The 25,317-nt window shown below is 38.5% G+C and overlaps 2 protein-coding genes across 7 annotated transcripts in view; one reads left to right on the forward strand and one right to left on the reverse strand.

Annotated features, from left to right (window-relative positions):
* Window positions 1-25,317, forward strand: part of dlgap2b (discs, large (Drosophila) homolog-associated protein 2b) — a 130,436-nt gene that overhangs the window by 27,620 nt on the left and 77,499 nt on the right. The window lies entirely within an intron of this gene.
* Window positions 1-25,317, reverse strand: part of LOC148186881 (uncharacterized) — a 94,685-nt gene that overhangs the window by 22,181 nt on the left and 47,187 nt on the right. The window contains exons 3-4 of one of the 2 annotated variants that reach the window (XR_015779053.1): window positions 6,589-6,669; window positions 4,283-4,398 (exon numbers count right to left, since the gene is read on the reverse strand). Coding sequence is in view for 1 of the 2 variants with exons in the window: in XM_088089055.1 (XP_087945181.1) it covers window positions 4,283-4,393; window positions 6,589-6,669 (192 nt within the window). In the remaining variant the exon portion in view is untranslated. The remainder of the gene's footprint in view (window positions 1-4,282; window positions 4,399-6,588; window positions 6,670-25,317) is intronic. The other variant, XM_088089055.1, reaches the window with a different exon arrangement.

The following is a 25,317-nucleotide window of genomic DNA, read 5'->3' on the forward strand; positions in this document are numbered from 1 at the left end:
CAGGGCTGTTGCTTGGACTTCAGATTGTTCTTCCGAATTTTTCATATGCCTACAAACACTGACAATGGTAAAACTAGGCAGTGCTGATCAAATATAAACAAAGATTTCATTACTGTAACACCTATTTCTTGCCTTAAATGTCTTCAGAAAATTATTTTAGAGCACTGCACGGGCCATACTGTTTCCTTTATTGTAAAAACAGAGGCTAAAAAACATACCGAGATCAAATAGTAAAACTTAGCTGTTGATAAAATTTGACCTAAAATTCTGTTAATAAATTGTCTGTTTCTGACTTCAAATGTTTGCAGAAACATTCAGATTGTAGTGTATTAGTGTAATTTGAGATTGTTACCACCTGCTTGCCATATTGTTTCCCGTGTCAAAACAGCCAAGCTTGCATAATGTCAAACACCAGCAGTTGTGGTAGGTTTTCCACCTCTTAAGCACAAGCTAATGCCATAGCCCTTTTCCCCTTTTTTTCTCAGGCCATGTAGCACCAATTTCAAAAGTATTTGCATCTTTCTACTGTGAGACAGCAGGTCAGTGTATGTGAGACTGAGTCAAAAGAAACTGCAATATCCAAGTTCATGGTTATAGAGGAACATATCACCCACTACAACTGTGTGACTCATTTATGTGTTTCTAATTACTTTTGGGCAACAATGAAGTCTACGGTGCAAAAGAATAAGCTATACTGGAATATGGGCTTCACATGCAATATTTGTTATTTATTACAATAAAATACACTGTTGGTTGGAAAAAATATAATATCTCTGGTCTTATGCTTTAGGGTGGTGAGTAAGAGTTTAACAGCTACATAGCACAGAAATAGCTGTTATTTTTCCATAGAGGGTTGACAGGATGTTGATCTGCACCACTGACTCAACGATAACACACTCTGTGCTGACATCTCACTCCCCGGCTCATACTGTGTTTTGGAATGAAAACCCTTTCTACCCACTTTGGCCAGTATTGTTGCAGTTACTACAGGTCCCCGATAGAGGTCACGAACCATTAAAGTAGAAACCTGCAACCTGCATGTGATGAATAAAATACAATTTCCCTTGTGCTACTGTGTGAAATGCCTCAGATGGCCCCAACACACACGCAAACACAATTATTCTCACACACACATGAACCCTCCCCATGCCACAACCCTCTGCCCTGTTCTCCATCCTCCCCTCTTTACATGTGAAGCACCCTTTGCTCTCGCTCAGCGCTCACTAAGCTCAGCTAAGTGTTGCTTTGAGATTAATACATGGGAGGCCCACTCTGCCAGATGATGTAATAATCGTGGTGGTTTGCTGTTGCCTAGATACAGGGAGACAGTAGAGAAAACACTCAGCCAGGTCTTCTCTCTGTCACTGAGACCCCCAGGACCGATGGAGTCAATCAGAGCAAAAGAGCCCGGGGCTTTTCACTTTCGGAGCCAGTATGTCCATAGAAAATAAAAATCTTAACTTTTAAAAAATGTTATTTTCTGTAAGTGTCTACCTTAAACACACAACGTCTAAGAGCTTCAAACACTTAATAACTCCTTACACATTTACTGTCTACTCTGTAAGAAAAATGGGATTTACTCATATCATTTTCGTGAATGCACCCCAGGGTGTTATTGCCTAAACTTGTTATGCCTCGTCTCTGCACATAACATTAGTGCTTTGAGGATGCCAAATATCCATTAGCAACAAACTCACTAACCCTTCACACACCTCCTCTTCTGTATTCGTCTCGCTCTCTCTCAGCCCTTCATTCGCACAGACGTCCCACAGCGAGGAAGGGAACTCCAATATCCTGCTGAGATACAGGTCACTGTGTTTGTCTCACTGTATGTGTGTGCGCTATGGAGGCAGGTGGTGACTAAGCCTCTGCTTCTGTAATAGTGTTGCATTAAGTGCATCTCCATTCTGTTTTTAGCCCTAACAGAGCCAAATATTCAAAGCACCGGTTGCTATAGCAATAAACTCTCCAACACGGAAACTTTTTGTGCCTTTAACCTGTATGAAGTTGGTCTGATAGTCAAGTTTATTAGCATGAGGATGAAGTCTTGAAACAGCAGATGGATGACAACAGAAACTGGGCTTGTGCTCTGAGGGTTGATAAGTATCTCAGCATGCATTTTATATCAACCAGCGTGGGGATGGTGAATGAAATCAGACTCACAACTGATATAGTTTGTGTTTTACCAATTCAATCGCCAGAAATGTTTTGGCTATTGAACGTTTCTAAAAACCACATATTACATTTACATATTATTATGTCACGAAAAAAAACTGAAACTTTTTGAAAATGTTTTGTTGTGGTAAACATTAGAGCTGGGAATCACCAGTTGTCCCCCGATACAATATTTTCATGATAATGAGGTCACAATACAATGTTATTGCAATTTTAAATGTTTTGCAGCACGCTGAATATTGCAATAACATATATTGTGATATATTACAACTTGCTACTTTTTTGCCTTAAAATTAAGACAAAACTTTGTCAAAATCTGTTTTAATAAGATTTAATAAGATACAATTTTCCGTCCTTTCATATCGCTTCAATGATTTTTATGGCAGAAAAATGTATCTAGAGGACTGAAAAAAATACTTATATTATTATATTAGTAGGCTACCAAAAGCAAAATATTTATTTGCAATAATAATAATTCATATGATACAAAAACTGATACTTGGCGTCCATGTATCGATTCAATATTGTCAGGCAAAATCACACTTTGTAACAAAAAATATATTAGGATGTAGATCCTTTGTAACACCAACATTTTCATAGTAACTGTAATCAAATGACCTTTTTTTTTAACAATGGCAACAGATTACAATAACAGTGGTTTTTGTAATGTAATTACAAAACTAAGAACTTTCCATACTTAAATAAAATTGTATGAATATCTAAAAATGAAAAGCGGAAGTTTATCTGTTATCCATCTCTCACGGTCAAATGTGTAAGTCTTCTTTGAGTTAAGATTATTGGTTCCCCTCGTCAGTCGATCAACAGAAAATTATTTGGCAACATTTTCTAAGCAGTAAAAAAAAAACAAAAACAAAACTTCACATTCAAGAAAAATTTCTTCTTTTGGGTTTGGACTTTGGTTTCACAAAACAAGACATCTGAAGATGTCAATTAGGACTCAGTGATGGACAATTTCCACTGTTGCCTGATTTTTGAGACCAAATGATTTTATATAGAGGAATTCACTGGTAGATAAATCAATAATAAAAATAATAGTTAGTTGCAGCCCTACAGTAATTAACGTCAACTTGCTAACTACTACAGACTCAATTAACACGTCATACTCTGTATTGCAAAAGGCCTTGACTTTTGGATGGCTTCACCAGATGTGCACCCTCACACTAATTTCAGGGAAACACTTCTGCAGAAAAAAATATTTGATCATAGGAATATTTCTATGAAAAAAAACAGCAAATATCTCCATTCCCACAAGCCTTTTCTGACTGAGGACAGCCATCTTCTCTGCTGGGTGAGTAATGATAGGCCATCATCTCACCACCATCTGCTGCTCTGGTGCCAGTGCTCTGCGAGAGACTGGCTTTGACCTTGGGGGGAGGCCGGGCTGGCTGGGCCTGTCTGCGTGACATGGACTCTAGCTGCCAGCTGTCCATTACTTCTGGTGAAACACTGTGTGATGAGTCAGTGATGCCTTGCCTATGCTGCATCCACTGTAGATTCGGCTGTTAGATTGGCTATCATGGTGCATTTTTGTTGCTAAGTGGTTTCTGCCTCAATGGGCAGAGTGCGGCACAGAGAACAAGAGATAGAGCAGATTAGCTATGATGTTGAAAAAGCATTGTGGATGACTCTGTCCTCTGGGTCTCCAGCAGACTTTTAAAATTTTGCCATTACCAATGTGACAGAAGTAAATTCTGACATTTTTGTCACTGTCATGCTAGGAGGAGCTGTGCTAGTGTCCAAACTAAAAGTGGAGCCTGTCACACATCCATTTTTCATTTTCTTCACACACCAAAGCCGAAAACTGTCACTGCAAACTGCCACCATGGCTGAACAAGTTAAAGTGCAGATGGGTAGAATGAGAGGCTCTGCATCTCATTGTTACATTTTAAAATTATGAATCTACACTCCTGCCAAAACGGCTCTTCAAATGACACATAACATTGCACTGATTGATTGATCCATGTCACATTTTGTGGACACGAGTCCACAAAATTGGTCACAAGAGGATTCTGCCTCGACACACTGGAGGTGCAAATTGAGTCTTGAGTGTAATTCAAAGGTGGACAGTTTAGGGGCATTAACTTACCGAGCTACCTTGATTAGACCGGTGGCAATTGCGACAGCACTGGCAGAATATTACTCCTCCTGGACTAGTCTCTGCAGAAGCTTTTACCTCCAACCCTGCTCGCATCTCTTCCTGTGCTGGGCACAAACAATGAAGTCAAGTCAGATTTGCACAATAGGGGCGAGTAAGGTAGCTAATTACAGCAGAAATCCCACAGAAACAACCACTGAAAAGGTAATATATCATCAGGAATAATAAAAGTGGTCTGACAGTCGCTTCTGCTTGAATATTAGCCCTTGTTGCTGTGTTGCAATGGTGGTCGCTTAAGTCATGGTTGAGCAATTAAAAGGCCAGTATAGACAGGGAAATTAGGGATAAAAGACTCTGATTTTTCTTTTTTCACTTCTCTCTCAATTAGTAGAAATGGTGTCATAAGACAATTGAATGTCACCACAAACTATCACATTTGCTTCTGATCACCACTATAGATGTGTGGTTGTGTATTCTCTCATTTATGGGTGATCGTACAGGCCAGTGGTTGTCTATGATTGGCAGTCTGCATATACAGTGAGACTACATACATTTTTGGACCAAAAAGTTCCTGTTCCTAAGAGGAACTGCCCACTGAGAAGCTCCTCAAGAACTAAACACATTCAAGGGCTTTTTTTGTTTGCTTTCGCACTGCCAACAGGAAGTGACATAAGCTGACGTCACTGTTGCTTTGACGAGTCATAATGTTGACATATTTCCACCATCACATTTATGCTCGGCAAAGCCTGGATTTCACTATTGATCCATATTTAGTGTCTTCTTTAATTTTTCTCTGCACAAGCTGTTTGTGTTTTGGCTTATTTACATGTCTAATGGGTTTTTAAAAAAGTCAGTTGCTGGTGCTGCATTGGCTCATGTGTACGACAAATCATGATACACCTGCGTCACTTATGTTTCCTTCTTGTGCTGGAAGAGCACCAACTCTGACATAGGGGTTTTAAAAAGCCCATCAAACAGTGTTCTAAGAACTATGATTGTTCCGAGTTTTTGCAGTCCGGACACAATAAAAAGTGGGGTTCTTAGGACCATGAAAAAGTAGTGGTCAGAAAACACCTGTGTGTGTTTGGCTGTATGTGTGTGTGTGTTTCGATTTATTTACTGCCTGGAGTAAAAGTCTCACATTACACAGTGCCTGAAGGCACATTTTATAGCGTAGACACAGACACACTTCAGTTTTTTTGGGCAGTCACACACATTGCTGTATTGATACAGGCCCACACAAACACTTGCATGTCATCCCTTCCACTTCCCCTCCTCTTACTTCCTTCTCCTCATTGTACTGTCTAATATAGCAGAAACACCTTAAAAAGAATCAGTGTCGCCTTTGCAAACAGCTGCAGTACATCAACAGTGTTTTGTTAGTGCTGTGTGTAATCCCAGTGTCCATTGCTGCTGTCTGCGAGCCTCCACTGTGTCTATTTTTCCCTTCTCGGGGGGGAGAGGAGGGCTGCTCGGCTGACAGCCGAGGTCATCACACTTGTTTTTATCTGAGCTGGAGCTGTGACAGGCTTGTACTTTCAAAATCCTTAAGACGAGGCCTGGAAGAGTAACTTAGAGTGGGAGCAAAAAAGAAACACACACACACTGGTGGGTTGTCCTTTCATGTACCAGCAATCAAATCCCAAAGTTTAATTCCAAAGGAGATGCTGTTTGATGTTTGGGAAAAATATGTAATGCTTAGTTCCTCCAACAAATCCTAATACAAGGATGGAGATGCATGCAAATGTGGATGTCCAAAGTTAAATGCAGCTGTAAGAATAAATAAAGGTATGATGAACATTAAGGTGTCTTTGATCATAAACGTCTGTGTCACCCTTTATGGTGCATTTAGCAAGTTCTTATGGCTCATTAATGTGCCAGACGGCTCAGTGAACACTGCAGCAGCATGTGGTTTAATTATCAGGAGGAACAGGATAATCTGTCAAGATGACTGATTTGAACATGTGTGTCCTGCTGCTGGATATATTTGGTATTTGCAGGCTGTATAATTTACAGTTAATGTATTGCTCTAATACGCTGTGAGTTGTATTTATCTCTTTCACTCTCCTCTTAATTCATGGGTGCTTCACTCTCCTCTCAGAATGAGTGCAAAGTTGTAAGTGAGCCCTACCATGCAAACTGTCTCCCACTGACATATCTGGTGTTGCCAGGCAACCACTAAGCATTTTTGTGAAGGATACCCTCATACCCCGTATTCGAAAAAAGCCACGGTGAAGGCTAAGTCCCTTGAACTCCTACTGTGGGTGTTAGAATACTGAATACATTATGATTCTCACCAAACACCAGGAGGAATATTGTAGTCCTGTTCTTGAGCCAACTTCCCTGCACCGACGTTTCCAAACTTTTCTTCTCATTGGCTGTGGAGAAAAAGCAGAGGTACAAGACATTACACTCAGAGCTGTAGATAAACCTCCTGTGTGAGATCAATAGGCTGCGATGCCTCAAGGGTGGTTTGAGAATGGAGCATATAGTCAAATGAAAAGAAATAGATGCTGTTTAACTGTGAGGTCAGCTGCTGTCTTGGCTTGCAGTGTTGTTTTTTTAAAGAGCCTGAAGGAATTGCTGCAGGTTAAATACACAAGATTCATCTTTTATCTTAAGTATGCACAAAAACACAGAGCAAAAAGATAAGTTTCTCTATGTTGTTATTATGTCCAGACATTATAATTGAGACAAAATAAACTGATAACTCCTTAAAATTACAACAACAAAAACATTTACACAAGAGTTTACTTTGAACCCTGTCCCCATAAATGCTGGCATTGTACGTATATATATTTGACATTTTTATGGTGCAGTTTCTTGTCATGAAGCCTCTGACATATACGTTGATATCGATATGGTATCTACAATAAGCTTATATCAGCTAATTTTTTTGCCAGGCTCTTCTTTACAGATGAGGTTGAAGTTCATTTTTCAGGAAACTGCATGTGTTGCTAAGTAATAGAGATAATACATTACACAAAACATTACAGAAACATTGGTACAAACATTAATCTTGTGTTTAAAAAAAGTGGGTTAAAGAATTCACACATTATTTCTCTTAGAATCAAAAAAGTAGCATACTATATTTAGTTTTATTACATTCAGCTGACAATTACTATTTGCTTACATTGGGCCAATACCATTGATTCAGTCGTTTCGTGTAATTAAAGTAGGAACACCTACAGTATCCTGTGGACAACATATGGCTGCCATATTGATAACTTCATTATTTGTCATGAGGAAAATTTGAAAGAAGTCGCCATCACAGCCAAATGACATGGTAATGGATTCAGAACAGCAGCTGATCTGCCTGTAACTGTAATTATCTCCACATCCTGCTTTTACTTTCATTAGCAGCCTGTCTCTGTAGTGCGCTAACTGTGAGACAGCCAAATGAGAACAAATTAATAAGACACTGGAACTGTCCCAACTCTCTTGGAGAGAAATGTCCAGCTTATTGAGAGAAAGCACAACAGTAAAAATAGTGGAATAAATAGTGCAACTGTGTTGCATGGCTCTCCACTGAAGGAGAGTATTGAAAGACAAGATATAGAAATCCTTTTATCAGAGGTTTTTGGTTGAATCACATACTGTGTGTTGTCAGCTAATGTTGTTGGTTTAACTGAATTTTTGTCCTGGCTTAGGACAATGAAGACATTATTGTGAATCTTTATTAAGATGCAGAAACACTGTGTGCAACATCCCACTCAATTAGCATCTTAACCGAAAGAGCATGAGAGAAAACAAACTTGCATTTTGGAGCTGATTTCATTTTTGCAATTTTTGTATTTTTGCTCATTTCATGTTGTTACCTTTAAGAGCTGCGATGGGCATTGTTTATCTGATGATGTAATTATAGCGGAGTAGTTGACATTGTTGGTTTGCCACTGCAGAGAACTAATTTGTCTTAATTATGAAACCATTAATGTTTGTTTAACTAGCATTACCACCTTACAGTGGTATATGCTTCTGCAAATCAAGTGCAAATCAAGCTGCACTTACAGTTTACATTCAATGTCTGTGAAAATGGACGCTTCATACAAATCTTCCCGCTGGCAGCACAGAGGATCTATTCAATCAGCACAGTTTCAAGTTGGGCTCCCAAGATTAGCTTCACCAATTTAGAACCAACCAAATCATCACCATAGAATTATAAGGTTCCATATGACATTTTTGTCAAAATTGAGTTATTCATATATTCTTACTCTGTAACAACTTATTCACATTATATGTGTTGTTTTCTTAAGCTATATGCATTTTGGACCTTTTTATTTTGAATACAAAAAGGGTCATATCCTTAATGCTATTTGTAATGAAAGACTTTGGAGCTCAATATCTCAAAACCGTTCAGGAGGTCGCAAAATGTCTCCCTGTCTGTTTCTGAGTTATGACAAAAATAAAATAATGGCAAAATAATATTGAATAAATTTTTTATGTAAAATGTTATCACTTCATCAATTTATCCTATTTTTATCCTGTGCTAAATGTCAAAATTAGCATTTGAATTTTTGAGTTCTGGGCAAAATCATGTTTTGTGACATCACAGTGAGCTGGGCCTTTGACCTGCGACCACCAAATTCTGATCAGTTCATTCCTTAATCCAAGAGGACGTTTATGCCAAATTTGAGAAAATTCCTTCAAGGTCTTCTTGAGATATTGTGTTCACGGGAATGAGACAGATATGGTCACAGTGACTTTTGACGTCCAAAATCTTAACAGTTCATTGTTGAGTCCAAGTGGATGTTTGGATGATAACATACAGCCTCTGGCCATGAATATGACTCATGTTGAGATATAAAAACTGAAAGAAACTGAAAACAAGCACATTTGTTTGCCCTTGTCTGTACTTTTTGGCTGTCTGGTATGCTTTTCTTTTTTCTTACTACTCTATCTTGCTAGGTTTAGTTTCCTGTGAGGATGATTTGCATACTGCAGGTACTATCTGCTATTAGTCTTTTTTGCCATTTTGTTCCTCTTTCCATTCTGTTTTATTTCCAGAGTTCTTTATCATGAATGTGTTGTAGCAAATCCACTCATCTCCAGAGCAGAAGTATGTTCTTGTAGGCTATACTCTGTAAGAGTGTGTGTGTGTGTGTGTGTGTGTGTGTGGTATGTGTGTGTGTGTGTAAATGAAAGACTGAAGAGACAAGTGGGGAGGACACGAGACAAATCACTGAGTGATACCTGTCAGTAAATGAGTGAGTGTATATGCAGTCTTAAAGGCAGAGGGAGGAGATCTACCAAATTAAATGAGGGTTGCGCTGCCTTATTATTTATGCACATGGTGTCCAGCATCCTTGAGTAATTCTGATAAATCACTTTCCCTGCGGTAAAATCAATATGTGTGGTGCACACAACACTTCAGCCCAAAACAAACCCAGATAATGCCCCAGATATGGAAGCTGTGTTTTCCCTCTCAAAGCCTGATATGCACACTATCAATAATGCATAAGAGGTTACAGGTTGTTTGTTTATTTCTGTAATTAAGTGCTTCTAACCTCACCCTATAGTGTCAATTAATCATTAAAGAGAGCATGAGACTTAGGTGAGAATATGAGACTGTAAGGCCGAGGTAACCATAGGGGATTTTAAACAATTTCCCATTGTAATTGAACAAAAAAATGTAATGGCAACTGCAAATGATCAGATTTTAATGTTAAAAGACATCCTATATACATGCAGTGTAAATCTGAAGGGCAGATGAACTGAAGAACAAGCAGTTAAACTTGGCAGTGTTAGATCAGCAGCTTCTCTATTTAGTCTTTGGCAGCCTTTGCTTCTTTTTTTTAACATTTATAATTACACAGCTACCGGCATGACCTTTATGTGGACAGGATACTGTCTGATACATTTTGTGATCTATTTCATTGTTAAAAATAGTTCCAACAGAAACTGTAAATGATCCTCAGGAACTTGAACATATTGCTGTGTTTTTGATGCTTTGATCACTGCATTCATCACTACATTCTGGCAATATGCGGATTTCTAAAAGCACGAATCAAACAAAAAAAAAAGAAAACAATTTCAATAGCCCCTGATGATATATTCTTGGTGCCTTATATTTGGAGTGCTTTTTTATCAATGCCTTTCAAACTTAACCTTGCTGGACAACTACATCGATTTCTCTTATGGCGCCTGTACACTCGGCGATGGCATCAATCTTACAAGTGCAGCGCGTGTCACACAAAATGGGGTGTGAGATGGATCCAATACAGTCTATGTGAGACTGTATGATATCAATTTTGAAGCATGTGAGATGGTGCAGTGATTGCCTGCTGAGTAAAAAGGTTACAATGCAGGCAGAAGAGAAAAACAGATAATTGATCTGCACTCATGTTTTAAAAATGTAGCAAAACAAAGTTTGGGCTATAGTGCTGAGGATCTGGTCTTGGCCAGGAAAGAGAGGGCTGCATGGATATTTTTTAGCAGATTTGCTTTGACCTGGTGGACAGCCCAGAACACGGGAAGACATGAGTTTGGCGCAGTGCTCACTCCACAGAAAACACACCGCAGCTAAAACGTATCACTTCCAGCAGACTTCAGGGAGAACAATGAGGGCAAAACAGCAACACCAATCTCTTGTACCGATTATTTTCTGGCCTAGCTCAGCTAAAAACATAAAAACACTGAATGTGTTAGCACATAAGCACGTCGTTCACTACTGAGCCTGTTTGTAACTGGTAGCCTCCTAACTACATTATCTTCACTTCACCTGTTCAACTGACTAGCAGTTTACAGAATACACATTCAACTGTCCTGCTGTTATTACAGACATGTGAACAGACACTCTACAGGGTTCCTACGCATCTTCATGGACAAAATTTCATAACTTTTCTATGACTTTTCAATGACCTGTAAACAAAATTTCAATGACCATTTGCATAGTATAACATGCAAATGGGGGGGGGGGGTACCATCGAACTACCACACTCTACAATCAGAGCAGTTAAAGCAAAATCAAAATGTGCATCGGCACTTCAAGTGACAACTAAAAGTCCTGAGCTGCCCATGTCAATTGCTCAATCCCAAAAACATTATTTCTCTCTCCCACTTGCCTGACGTTATTCATACATATTAGATTTAAACTCTGTTCAAAAATAATTCCAGCTAGCTGGCATACATGGCGGGGGAGGCAGATCGTAGTACATAGTACATAATAGAAACGTACATGATGGTAAACAAAGCATCAAACACTGAAGCAAAGCTACGCAGAGCATAGATGCGTTATTTCAACAGCTACAGTAAATAAATTGGCTGTTATATTTTTGGGAGGGTTATCCATAGAAGATTACTTAAACAATTAACTTTATTCCACACAACAAAATTCCAGGACTTTCCAAAACTGCATTAATTTCATGACTTTTCCAAGCTTGGAAAAATGAGATTGTGGAATTCCATTACTTTTCCAGGTTTTTCATGGCAATGGAAACCATGACTTTACACAAGACATGAGACACATTTTTGGACTCACACTGGTGTACTGATGCAGATGACAGAGGGGAAACACTGGAAAAGATATTTGGCATCATTAAAAATAAGATTAAGTATTTTTTCTAATAGGCAGGGGTTCAATTTTAGGGGAAAAACAACTGCTGGACAATCACAACACTGTGGAATTTTGGTCTTAAATTTCAGACACTTTGAATTTTGTCTGCGGGTGATGAAATTGTCTTGTAGTATGATCTAGAATCACCATTGCTGACTGAATTGTGATCTTCTGTGTGTTAAAGTCCTAAATTGCACAGTATTAAGAGGCTCCAACATAAAAGTTAGGACACTGTGGTGGGGAGAACTGAATTTATAGTCAGAGTGCTTATTTGACATGCAAAATGTCAGTTGCCACAACCTGTGCACTGAGATGTGTGCACTTTTCTCCATGTGCCTTGATTGATGAAAATCATGCATATTTTGCACATTTATATGCTACCCTACTGTAGCTCTTTTATCCTTTAGGATAGCTGTATTGAGTTTATATGAATACCGCCCGCTGTCCATGTGTTATAGTGTGAGTGGGATGACAGAAATACTTCTGCATAAATTAATAACCCAATTTGCACACATGCTTTAATTTAAAATATCCTAATGATCAAGGGCCCTCCGTCATTGGTTGGCACAGTGCAGATTATCAGGAAGCAAGAAGGTTCAGTCTACCATTACAAATACATGTCACACATAGCAGGCTGCCAATAAAATACTGTTCCCCCGACTGTTTTACTCCTGGAGGATCTGCTCTTGTTGACTCCACTGCACCAAAGTGGTGAAACTGTTATCCAGGGGATTCCCCAACATCTCAGCATCTCACTCTGAGAGCTTAGCAGCAGCATCACATTGTCATCCCTCATAATGCAACATGAAGAGATGTTTCACACCCCCGCCCCTTCAAAACTCACTATATGCCCTCCCACTCACTAACAATAGATTTTTTTCTTTCTCCAGTCTCTTGCGTCATCGCCTTGAGAAGCCGACACGGACAAAGAAAAAAGAAAGCTGTGATCAAACGAACTGAGAGCGAAACCCCCTCTAAGAGCTTTTCTTTGCATTTGTCCCATCTGTGGTATTCCTGTTGCTTTTATTCGTGACACAACTGGGAATAGTTTCATGACAAACAGACAATGCTAATAAATAATCTACAAGCTTTCTTTGTAAGCTTACTGAAAAGAAATTGCAAAGGAAAAAAATCAATAATGGATGTTGTGCTACCTCCAGATTCCTTTTCTTTTGCACCATTTCGGACTTATCCCACACCAAATGGTTATGGGAGAAACACACACACACATGCACACATTGTATTAGAAGAAAAAATAAATTCATATTTTGGTCTACTCTAAGGCTTTCGTAAGAATCTGTGACATAATTAAGTGGAAAGACTACAAACCGTTTTGATTAATTAGAAGTAACTGAACCTAATCACCAAAAGACCTCAAGGCTTCCTTCCTGGCTGTAGGGTTTCTGGGAAATTGAGTAAAAAATCAGCACCATGAAAGAAAAGCAGGCTAAATCCTTCACATTTTGGCAGATATCAGCACTCTGGAGTCCTGCAGTAGCTAAGCAGCCTTACACAGGGTAATCGTTTTTTAAATAAGTTTAATGTTACGGTGCAACTAATGCCCCTTTTTGCACAGGACCAATATATAGCTGGGACCTGAGGGACTTCTGACCATACAGTCTATATACTGTATTATTTGCAATTGAAATTACTTGCACTTGTATTTGTGAGTCACATTCTCATTAAAAGCGGTCATTATTCGAGTACTGCATGCAGTTTGTTTCTCCTCTTCATTTGTATGTGTGTCATGTCAAATGGAGGCAGTAGTATATTATATTGTTGAGTGCACTTTAAAGTACAAGCTTCAACTTCAAACCAAATTGGTTTGATTAACCAAAAAATGACAGATGGTGTAAACTCCTCAGGGCATCTGTGATTTTTACTTATTTCATTATCTGACATGAATGCCTTTGAGACCTGCAGCTAACAATTATTTTCATTATTGAAAAAAACTGCTGATTATTTTTGTAATTCACTGATTATTCATTTGGTCAATAAATTGTTCAAAAAAACATTACATTTTTTCAGAGCCTTTATGTGACATATTGAAATAATTTATTCTAACTGACCAACAGTCATCAACTCATAGATACTTACTTAGATTTACGATCATAGAAAAAGAAAAGCTGCAAATCCATACACTTGAGACTGAAACCAGAGACTTAAACAAGATTATTTCTGTCAAATGAGTGATCGATTTATCAACTAATCATTTAAGCTCTTATGCTTTTGTCTAAAAGATGGGTGGATTATGAGACAATGGGCCCCTGGGCACAAATATGCAAAAGGCCCCACCAGACATTTCCCTCGTTTTCATGATGTTGTAGTTGTTATGAATTTTCTTGTTGTTTTGTCTCTCTTTGAGGTCATTTTTCTTCTCTTTAAGGCTGTTTTTTTTCTTTTTGTCTGTTGTGGGTCATTTTGTGTATGTTTCTGGTCAGTAAGTGTTAATATGAGTGACATTTTGCAGGTGAAGGCAAGGGGTCCTCATACACTTTGGGCCCCTGGACCTAGTAGGCCCGTTCAGTAATCTATCTATAGTCTAAACACAGAAGTAAGGGATAATTCATATGTTACATGAATACTTAACCGGTTCAAACTCACAACTTGTCAAATACAATAGCTTATCAATGATTGCGGCATCAGATTCCAATGCACAGTGGCACCTTTCATGACGGTATGATACACACCGGACAGTGGCAGTTGTTGACTCAGCAAGCAACAACCCAACTCATCAAATACTGTCACTTTGTCAGTGAACACCAACGTCAGACACTGACAAAGAGGGGCACCCTTTGCTGCAGTGTGGGATGAGGAAGTGGATGTGTCAAACAAACTCCAGACTTTCACGTGGGAGCTCCCTGTTTATTTCCCATGTGAAACCAACAGTCAGTGGAGTTACTTTAATAATAATGTAGTGTGCTGGAAGCCTATGTGTTGCACGCTACGATAGTGAGATATCACATGATGTGACATGATGTTAGTGAAAACAGTAGTTATTTTAAACCAAGGCATAATGTTTTTTTCTAAATCTAACTTCTTGCTTCTGTTGCCTAAACAAAGGGAAAAAACTTAAAAATGAAGTGTTCTATGCACGTTGTGCCTAAGCAGAAACTGTGAACCAAGAACGTATTGGAATACTATTTAAAAAGGGCTTGGGACAATTTTTTTCACCTACTTCATGTAACTGGCACAAGAAAGACACCTCTAACATAATCTGTATGATAAAGTACTCTAAAGTTACCACATGGCCCATTTACCATAGTCCTTTATGTGCAGGTGGGAGACGTTAACATGTACTGTGTAATTGTCTAATGCAGTAAGCTGCACAAGGGACCTCTCAGAGTTGTTAACAGCTGTCTGCTCCATCAAGTGGAATGGAAAAAGCTGAAGATTTGAAGGCACCTCGCTGACAGTCATACAGGTGTTGCTGTAGTCAAAAGAAAAAAACACTCCAGAGGGGATTTCCAATATTTCAGTATTTGTTTCCTCTCAGCTCTGTCAGGTTGGGACTTCAGCTATAAAAGACTTAAACTGACATAACCACAGAGATTGGCGCTGAGGTTTGTAACTTGAACTGTAGTCATAATTGAAGTTCCTCTAAACCCTCATTAACCCACATTAATTACTAAATAGGGTGTAATTAATCTGCAGCGAAATTTTCTAGAAATATTGTCTAAGGAGATGTGAGACTGAATATGAATTCGGAGAAGAGTCATGGACATCTTTGGGTTGCAGGTTGAGCATCTTCTTTCTCTTTTAGGTTTTATGTTTAAGTTGGTCTCATACATATAGACTGATGTGTTAACTGGGTTTCACACCTGTTAGCCTAATATAACACAAAACTGAAGGGATAAATACTTTTGAAAAGTGAAACTAGAAACCTCAGGTTGCATGAGCAATGACAGTTGTCAAGGCTGAACTGAAAAAGACAACAAACTTATTTCACAATACTGTCTGATTAACAAATGACACCACATCAAAAAATCACTAAGCATCATAGATGAACTCAGTTACATCTTTTAAGTGCGCTCTGGACTGTAGACCGTGTTAGTATTTATATCTCAGGTAAATTTAATCAATTCATGAGCTCTACCTCATACAGGGAATGCATATTTATTCCTCAGCCTGTCAGAAGATGACACTGTCAATCAATAAATGAGATCCCCTACTGGCATCATCTGCACAATGGTGCTAACTACTGCAGAAACTGACAGCAGCAAAGATATTTGGCTTGCTGGGCTTATAACGTATAATGTAATGATACCTTATGGTTATCAGGAGGTGGACTGTAAAAAAAAAAATACCTAAAAAAGAAGTATTTGGCTGTTTGACTGTTTATATTTCAACCCGCAGGAACTGTGAAAGAATTATTTAACAAATCCATGAATGGATATGTTAAATAATTTACTGGATTAAATAAATTAATAGCACACCACAAAACAGAACAGAACATTTCTTGCTGCTTTGTACAGTTTGCATCAAGAGCTCTGAAGTTGTTATTGTTTACTGCATACTGAGAAATGAAAGTGTATAGCAATTATGATCCTGGTGGTTATTTGTTTCCTGAGATTTAGGTTGTGATGAACAATGACTGAAGAAGACCATGGATGTAATGCTGGTCTGTGAAATTATCTGTGGGTTTCTGAAGGGATTTTTTTCAGTTAACCTCTGCTGCAGTGTTTCCAGCTGTCAGAGTTAGTAAAATCTGGGCAACACGGGGGGAGCCGAGTTGGATCAATCAAACTTTGTTCGAGCCCTGAGATACCTGTCGATCAACAGACAAACCCCAAAATATACTTGTTAAATTAAATGAATACCAGGTTTGCATTTGTAGAAATAAGTTTCTGATTGACTTCTATTTACAAGTTCTGTAGCTCCCTCTGTTAAAAGGTATCTTATTACGACATCATTTCAAGTTACCTTGTTTTTTATTGTCAGAAACAAAACTCTGCCCTCTAGTGAACGTACCTATGTCAACATAAAGGACGCATGACAATATGAGAGCAACAACTCTAAAATGAACTAGTGAAATGAACGCATCTATATTCGTTGGTAAAGGGAGTATATATTAGTCTTAAAGAGTACATGCTGATGTTGATTGTGTTTTCAGGAGCAGATGGTAACCCCGCTGGGTCTTGTCCTATAGTCTGTGATCCAGGTGAGCTTTAGCCGCCAGGTGTTGGCATCCTCACCTCTTCTGTCAGGGCAACACCAAATGAGCAAATGTCATGCGTGTGTTAAAGTGCTTGTGTGTTCATGTCTGTGCACGTGTGTATGTCTGGCCTCATGTACATCAAGGTACGTCCACTCTGAAGGTCACAGCACAGCATGAGTAATGAATCCTGGGACCTGGTGGTCGCAGGTTTCCCTCAGTCGGCTCTGTGACAGACAGTCAGTGCTGCTGTGTGAGTCAAAGCAGTGCTGAGATACCATAAAAAGAGCATTAAAAAAATAAAGAGCCAGGTCCTCAGGGTTTAGATCTTTTTCATTTCTGATTTTAATTGTGCTCATCAGTCACTGTTATTATGAAATAATAATTCCAATTGCTAGAATATTATTTACGTTAAAAAACTACAGTGTGATATTTATGTCATATGTCAAAACAAACTGAAATATTTAACAAACCACTCTAAGCTGTAAATTCTGACAGCCCTCTGCCATAAATGACAAGTTATTAAATAAAGGGTTAAAAAAATAAAAGAAAACTAACACTGTCTGTCTCACCATGTGGAAGTTGAAAGTTGGCTGTTTTTAAGTTGGATGAACTTTTAGCTGATTTTTAGGCATTATAACACACCTTTATGTAAAACAGACTTGCCTTGCATGAAATTATTTTTGGCAAAGTGATTACATGTTTTTTTTCATCACTACTCTTTTTTTTTAAGCTTAGCCATGCTTCTGAAAGCTTTATTCAGTCTGCTATGTTGCAACCACTGATGCTGACTCGTGTGCAGCAATCCAAATTAAAAGACAGATCCATTTCTGCTTCAACAAATGAGTCAGTGACTGTGACAGACATGTGTGACACATATCAATACATGACCATCCATTCTTAATTTTTTCTTAACTTTTTCCTTTCTGAATTAGCAAAATTAAGCAATGCAATTTAGGATTTGAAGACAATAGCCTAGAAACACTAAACCAACATCAAAGAGCTAGTCATGACGAAGCTCAATGATGCACTGCCTCACATTACCTGTGTCTCAGCCAAAAAGTTGCAAATTAACACACTGCAAAAATTACAATTAATGGCCAACCAGTATGTGAGTTCTGTGTCTGAGTGAGAGTAAATATCTCTCCATGGCAGCAGAGGATGGTGGTCTGTAATTGTCATTGAAAAGTGAAAAAGAAAGATGATGCTAGTTAGCCAGTTAGCACATTAGCAACACAATATAATGTTGAAAGATTATGCGCCAGTCACCAACAATACAAACCATCAAGAAATGTTTATGTTAAAGAGAACAATGGCTAAAGAAAAACAATCTTACCTTACATAACAAATTCGTTTCAAGCTTCCCTCCCTCTTAACTTTACCTGTTTGTTTACTTACTCCCCTCCATTTGTATTCTTATGCATTGTGCTAAACAGCCAATCAGAGTCAACGACAAGCTGTGCCGACTTCACTGACATATCAACATAGCATAATCTGCAGAAAAACAGCAGAGGAGGGCCGACAAGGGCTAACACTGGAGATACACCGCAGCAACTAGGGTGATACATGTCCACTGATGGCCCAACGTTGTCCGACAGCCAACCATCGGCTTGTCTGTCAGGGCCTTGAGACAACTTTCATCGACTGACAACAATAAAAATACGGTTGCCGACTGATATGCGTCATTCCCTAAAGCTGTGTTGAAATGTGGATGATATTTGATAATCTTTACAGATGAAAATTAGTCTGACTCCTTGACAATTTTTTCTGCCGATTAGTAGACATGATCACTGACAAACTCTAAAATAAAATGAAGATAAATACTCCACATGAACATGAAGCTTTGAACTTAATTTACCACTACAACATGTCAAAATTCTTTGTTTTTGTCATTCTGATTGGTTTTAAAAAGCAGCCTTTTATCCCTGTGTCACGAGATAGGTGGTTGCCACAGCAACAAGCCTTTATCCTACTATCTCTTGAGTGTTAGACAAATGGCGTGACCTGGACTGTCAGCAACATCCGGCTGTGTTTCAATGCACTGACTGTAAGTCTTTATTTTGAGTACTTTGCGCGAACAGGAATCAAGTATTTTAACAAATTTATCAGATTGCTAGTGTGAGGGCACACATTACACACTTTGGATCGGTTATGATACTGGTGAAGAAACACTCTACCAAAAGTGTTTTTCTCCCAATAATCCCCTCTGTGTGTGCTAGTTTAACCAGTGGAATTCATGGTTATACAGTGTGTGTAAATTCTCCTGCAATCCTGTAAACAGTCTTTTCTTTAAGGAATTGATTTTAAATTTCAGTACCGTCCTTGTTTAACCGTTAACCTTAACAAGCACTGCTGTTTAGCTTTGCTACCAAGTATCATCCTGTTTACACAGATTAATCTAAGACTCCTTTCATGGTTGTTTCTCTCTGTCTCTGCTTAATCAACATGCAGGACCTTTTAATCTGTCTTCAGACATCAGGAGGAGGGCCTGTCTTCTATATTTCATGTGTTCCGCATTTGGTTAGCCATCATTAAAGCTCAGCTTTTCACACTGTCTGTCTGACAGTCTGGTGCAGACTGTACAGGTATTGGGAAGGAGTTGTCCCTCACCCCACCCTACATCCTTTCCCTGTCTCTCTCTTCCTCTCTCTCTCTGCTGCAGTAGGCTCAAGACAGATGGAGCGGTACATGACAAAACAGCCTAATTAAGAGAGTGGCGCACCTTTGAATTCCCACACGTGGAAACCCTCTCCAGAACCGTGACAGAACATGTTGGCAGCGGGGAAAGAAGAAAAACATTTTTCAATTTGCATCATCCATCTTTGTCCTCAAACTGCTAGGCTTTTACTACAATCTCGAAAGCCCCGCAAAAGAGAGTGTAACAAATAGGCCATTAAAATGTGCGGTTTCTCTGGCGCATCACCTGCAGTCAACACAGAATGACAACATGGAAATCCTAATGAGCTACACAGCTGAATACATTTACAAGCTCAAGGCAATTTAGACATGGATCAAAAAATGGCAAACAGCTAGACCTGCACACCAAGGGAGGTTGTAATTTTTTCATGACATGAAAAGGAAGATATAAATCATATTTGTGGACAGCATGATAAAAATGCAGGTTCTGGTACTTTAATTGATTTAAAGAGCTGCTCACTTTGACTTTACCCAGTTAAAGGATACACCTTAAAATAAGGTACGAATACAGAGCTGAAACTTTGCTCCCTGAAAATCGGCGATTCGAATCATCAGTTAAAGACCCCTCAGTTGTCTGAGATTCCTTTGAGCTGTGCAGGCTTTTTTTTTTATGTCCTTCAGCATGCAGTTTACTTCTGGGGATGTTTATGTCCCCAGATTTAGCTGCAGAGTGAGCACTCCTCTCTTTCACGCTGCTCTCCGGTAAAAGCAGCTTCAGACATGGAGGCAGCTGCCCAGAGGAAAAGAGGCTTTGCCCAGTCAGGCTCTGAGATAACCTTATCTTCTGCCTTCTGCTTAGACGTGGTGAATTTATAGCTCACGCCAACTTCATAAGATACACTCTCTGGCATTTGTTTTATATCTTTACAATATTTCTTCTATGTCAACATTGAACGTCCCACTAAACACTGTTCAAACTCTCAAACTTGATATGGAAAAAAATAATGATCAGTTGCATATTGACATGTAGCAGCAAAATCTGACTGGAGTGACCTAGTTCTTTGTCGAGTTCAGGTGAATTAAATACTCAGCTAACATAAAAAGAATTTGCAAATATTTGAAAATATTATTTTAAATAGTTGAAGCCATTTTTCAAGCATAATATTTATAATACACTGAATATCTCGGAGGATTGGGCTTTTGGGTCTGTAATACTGACAGAGGCATTTTATATTTTCTTATATTTACAGACCAAGTGATTAATTGGGAAAATAGTTGCAGCACATGAGTGTGCAATCAGTTAAAAGTTTTATTTAGAATAATTTGTATGGCTAATTCTTTCCATTGCTTGAGATGACAAGTCCCATCTGGACCCGTCTGCTATGACTATTTTGCATCACTCTAGCATTTTGTTTAATTTTAATGTCGATGCCAAAAGTCAGCAGCTTAAAAAGCTCTGTTTTCCTAACGGAAGAATTCCCATAGACAAATAATAAACCACCTGGTGGATACTTTCAATCCAATAGCCTAATAATATCTTAAGTGTGTATATTTAAGGATTGGCTGTCTCCAGTCAGAAGACAACACCAAACTCTGGTCTACATATAGTATCTGTATTACTCTCACAGCACAAATATCTGAGATGTTCCATCGAAAAAAATATTAAACTGCTGTTTTGCAAGGCATAACATTTACTTCCATTAACAAGCATACCCTACTCACACACAAACACACACACAATTCTGACAAATAATGCAGCAACTGATTATGTAAAAAGGATAATATGTCATATATTATATGATATATTATGATCACATATTTCAGGGGGGTTAAACTATAATTCTGACAACAATACTTGTTTCAGTGTTACTTTTGTGACTCTGTGCCTTCTGTGTGGGAAGAAGATTTAAGTGTGCTGAAAGCTGTCAATCACTGTCAGTGATGGTGTTGCTGCTAGAATAAATGTGAGAGACGTACAGGGATTTTCACTTTTGTCCTCACGTGCGGCTATAAAGGCCAACGTGTGTCACACAGTGGGCTGTGTGTTTCTGTGCATATAGGTGCATGCAAAGGTAATCACTGCAGGAGAGGGAGGCTGCACCGTGTTGATGCCTTTCCACGTACTGTATATCACTTGAACAGATGCTTCTTAGTCAGATTGTATGGATGAGATATATTGCAACATGATTTCATTTCTATTGCTGTAATGAGGCCTGACAAAGTATCTAATCAAAGCAGTCATTCTGAATTGGACATCTGTTAAAAGATGAGGATGAAGGCCTGGCTTGTGCTGAAGTATTGCAGTTGTTGCAGATATGAGGTGCAGATATCAGGACACTCTTTGGAAAATGGACTATTTTTCATCCTGTTTCCTAGAAATCGTCAAATAGCACAGTGCATTTGGAGAATGACCTTTGGTTCTGTATGATTTCTTTTTTTTTTTTTTTTAAATCTCTGTCTATCCTCTGGAAGATGGTCCACCTTTAATCTAATGACTAGAGATCAATGGCATTAAGTATTGCATTATCATTAACATTAAAACATTTTAAAGTTAGTCTCATCAAGTAGTATTAGTTCACTACTATTAATTCCAGGTTTATTGATACATTCTGCACATTTAGAAAGATAGACCCTGTAATACGTTTATACTGATTATAATGGCTGATCACTAATGTTAAATCTTTGCAGTGATTGTTTCCCATCAGTATTGTTCAGCATTAGCAAAACCTTTACATGTGTGAAGATAACTGTGTTATGTTGTATGAATAATAACTTTAATGCAAAAAGCTACACTGTTCCCCAACTTCAGTGTTTATTGCGTCTCGTCTGGCACACATCTAGCCTGACTGTTTGTGCCTCTGTTGCTGTTTTCTATAAGTGTTGTTGCCAGAGTGTGACTTCCCTGCACTTGATACCCACATCTTATCTATTCAGTGTCTCTAGCCACAACAGATGGTATATTTTCCAAAATGTCCTAAAAGTCATTACAGTTTTATGTATACTGGGCAAATTGGGTATTTACACACAGATTGAAAATGCAGAAATAGATGCAATTTATTTACTATTTTAATGAGAATCTGCACAGATGCATTTTGCAGATTGGAAAGTGATGCAAGTATACTGCAAGTTACAGCTTCCACCGTCTGAATTTTAAACTAACCTAACCCGACAGTTAAATACTCTGAATGGCATACAAGCCTCTGCAATAGTAGTTGTGCTTTCGGTTACAATGCCTGGCAGCTGTGGTATAAAAACTAAAAAAAACCCAACACATATTAAACAACACATGCATTGTAGAATAAAACAGTCATATATTTCTGGACTTTGGCTGTGTCTGAAATTCCATACAACATGCTTATCAGTAGATTAAAATAATTTGTGAGATTCCTAAGTAAGCCTGAAACCTTGGTAACAATGTAAATATCAATGTATGTGAATTGCCTTTTTTTCCTGATGAAACATTACTGTATGCAAACACTGAACACTACGCCAGCATAAATATCCCATAATGCAATGATTATAATTAAACCATAATACAGTAGAGGATAACATTTATAATTGACAAAGACCAAGAAAACTCTGTAACATCAACAATGCCTCAATATAAGTTGCCATGTGCCATGGCTGACTGATTAATTTAATGATAATACATTTGACCAGATATACTTAATTTTACTAATATTCATTTTACTGCACTGTGCACCAACCGGGGCGAGAAGGAGCAAGCTAGGAGCATCACTCATTCGGCAATTACCACTAAAAGATGGGTACAATGTTTCTGCAGAAACGTGTTCTGACCATTGTGACAGCATTACCAGCTGTAATTGCTAAGTAAGCAGCGGCTCTAGCTCACTAACATTAGCTCCAACCCCAACCTGGGTGGTGTGCACTGCAGCAAAACCAACAGAAAATAAAACAGGCACCTCATTCATATAACATTAAGACATTAAAATTTCACCACCCTTAAATGGATAGCGCTTTGAAATTGCCTCTCATATTCATGTCTTTTTTTTTTTTTTTAATTAACCAGTTAGTTACCACTTAATGGGTGTTGGTCTATCAAAAGCAAAATTAACCACCACAGATAGCCCAAGTTAAATATGTATTTCACTTTGCTAGGCAAATAAAGTCATAATATTATTTCAACTGTGGAGCTGTGGTTGGCACATTACTTTTTGCCAACCAGCAAGTAGGCTTCCAGGAAGTGATGTGGTAATTACAGCTCAATGCATCCAAAAAGATACGAACTACTGTTTGTTTACACAACAGTATGTTGAACGACAGTACATATGTTGGGTGTGTAGTGCACAGTATATTATTTCAGATGCAGTGAATATGTTGAAGTAAACGTTTCACAGTCAGAGGCTTAAATCTCCTACCTCACTAGGAAGGTGTAAGTGTTCCAGATGTCTCAGTATTCATGCAGGCTGCACAAAGTGAGAGTTCTGCAACGGATACATACTCTACATATGAGCAGTTTCCATGGAGATGTGTCAACATTTGCTACAAGACCTGAATGAGGAAAGGCAAGATGCCAAACCCAAGCCTCCTACACCTGGGCTCTAGTTTTTCTTTTTCGATTTTGTATCTTCAGCAGTGATATATTTTTGGTATACTGCTGGAAACAATGGAAAGGTTAGGGATTAGCACTTGATGAAGACTTAATGTCGGAGGGATTATAACATTTCTGGTCATCTCACAAGGCTGCCTTTGATGTGTAATACTTGTTGGTTTTGGAACTTAAAGACTCAAATGGGGAGATTGTCAGTGCACCTGACCATCTGACCTGAGATCATGGGGTCCACATGAGTAATTTTAGACCTAAGTTAATAATTTTGCTGTTCTTCTGTATAACATGTACAAGAAGCAAACAGATTTATAAAAGAAGTCAGAAATACATATAAACCTAGGGGGAATTGTACGGTATGTTACAGCTTGACAGTATATAGGACCTTATCTTTTATGTTAAATCAATGTAGTGTGGGAGGCTTTACAGGCGGCTGCACAGTAAGCGGTGACGGACTATAAGCTCCCTATTTGGCGTTTTCTTCAACTGAAGGGTGTAGAGAAGAGACTGAGGCTGTGTCCAGGGTGTGTGGCATCACTACAACATCAGCTAGTGTCTGCCTGCCGAAGAGAGCAGCAGTGGGAGGGAGTGGGCGGATATATCAAAAGGTGAAACACAACCTCTGCTGCAAAGCTACATCCAATTGAATATGATTTTGTCTCAGTTGCAAGGTCTAACACTGTTTCCACTTATATAATGTTTGCTGCTCTCCCTGTGTGTATGAGCAAACACATGTTACCATTAAAAACTTTCTCCCTTCTGCTGTATCTGCAGTACTGCTAGAGTGATAATACCTATTATGGTTATTTCATGCCAGTAAATATTCATTGGCTACTCATGTTATCATTTGTCACAATATGTATCAATTTATAGCCAGCTCATGCAAACTTTCACAGTGGAAAAAACAAGCACGTTTCCGCTCTGTTGAAGTAAACTGAGCAGTTAAGGCTGGGTTACACTAGAAAGAAACAAGTCTGTACAACATGTTCAACAATAAAAGTCACAACTGGTCATAGTTGATAAAAGTAGGTTTGTGAGGAATAAAAAAAATAAATAAATAAAAAATTAAGAGAGAAGTTCCAAGCGTGGCTGGTCTCTCCCTTTAACACACCTGT

Source organism: Plectropomus leopardus, chromosome 16 (assembly GCF_026936395.1).
Source record: "Plectropomus leopardus strain MGB_pleo_1.0 chromosome 16, ASM2693639v1, whole genome shotgun sequence".
In the NCBI taxonomy this organism is placed as follows: domain Eukaryota; kingdom Metazoa; phylum Chordata; class Actinopteri; order Perciformes; family Serranidae; genus Plectropomus; species Plectropomus leopardus.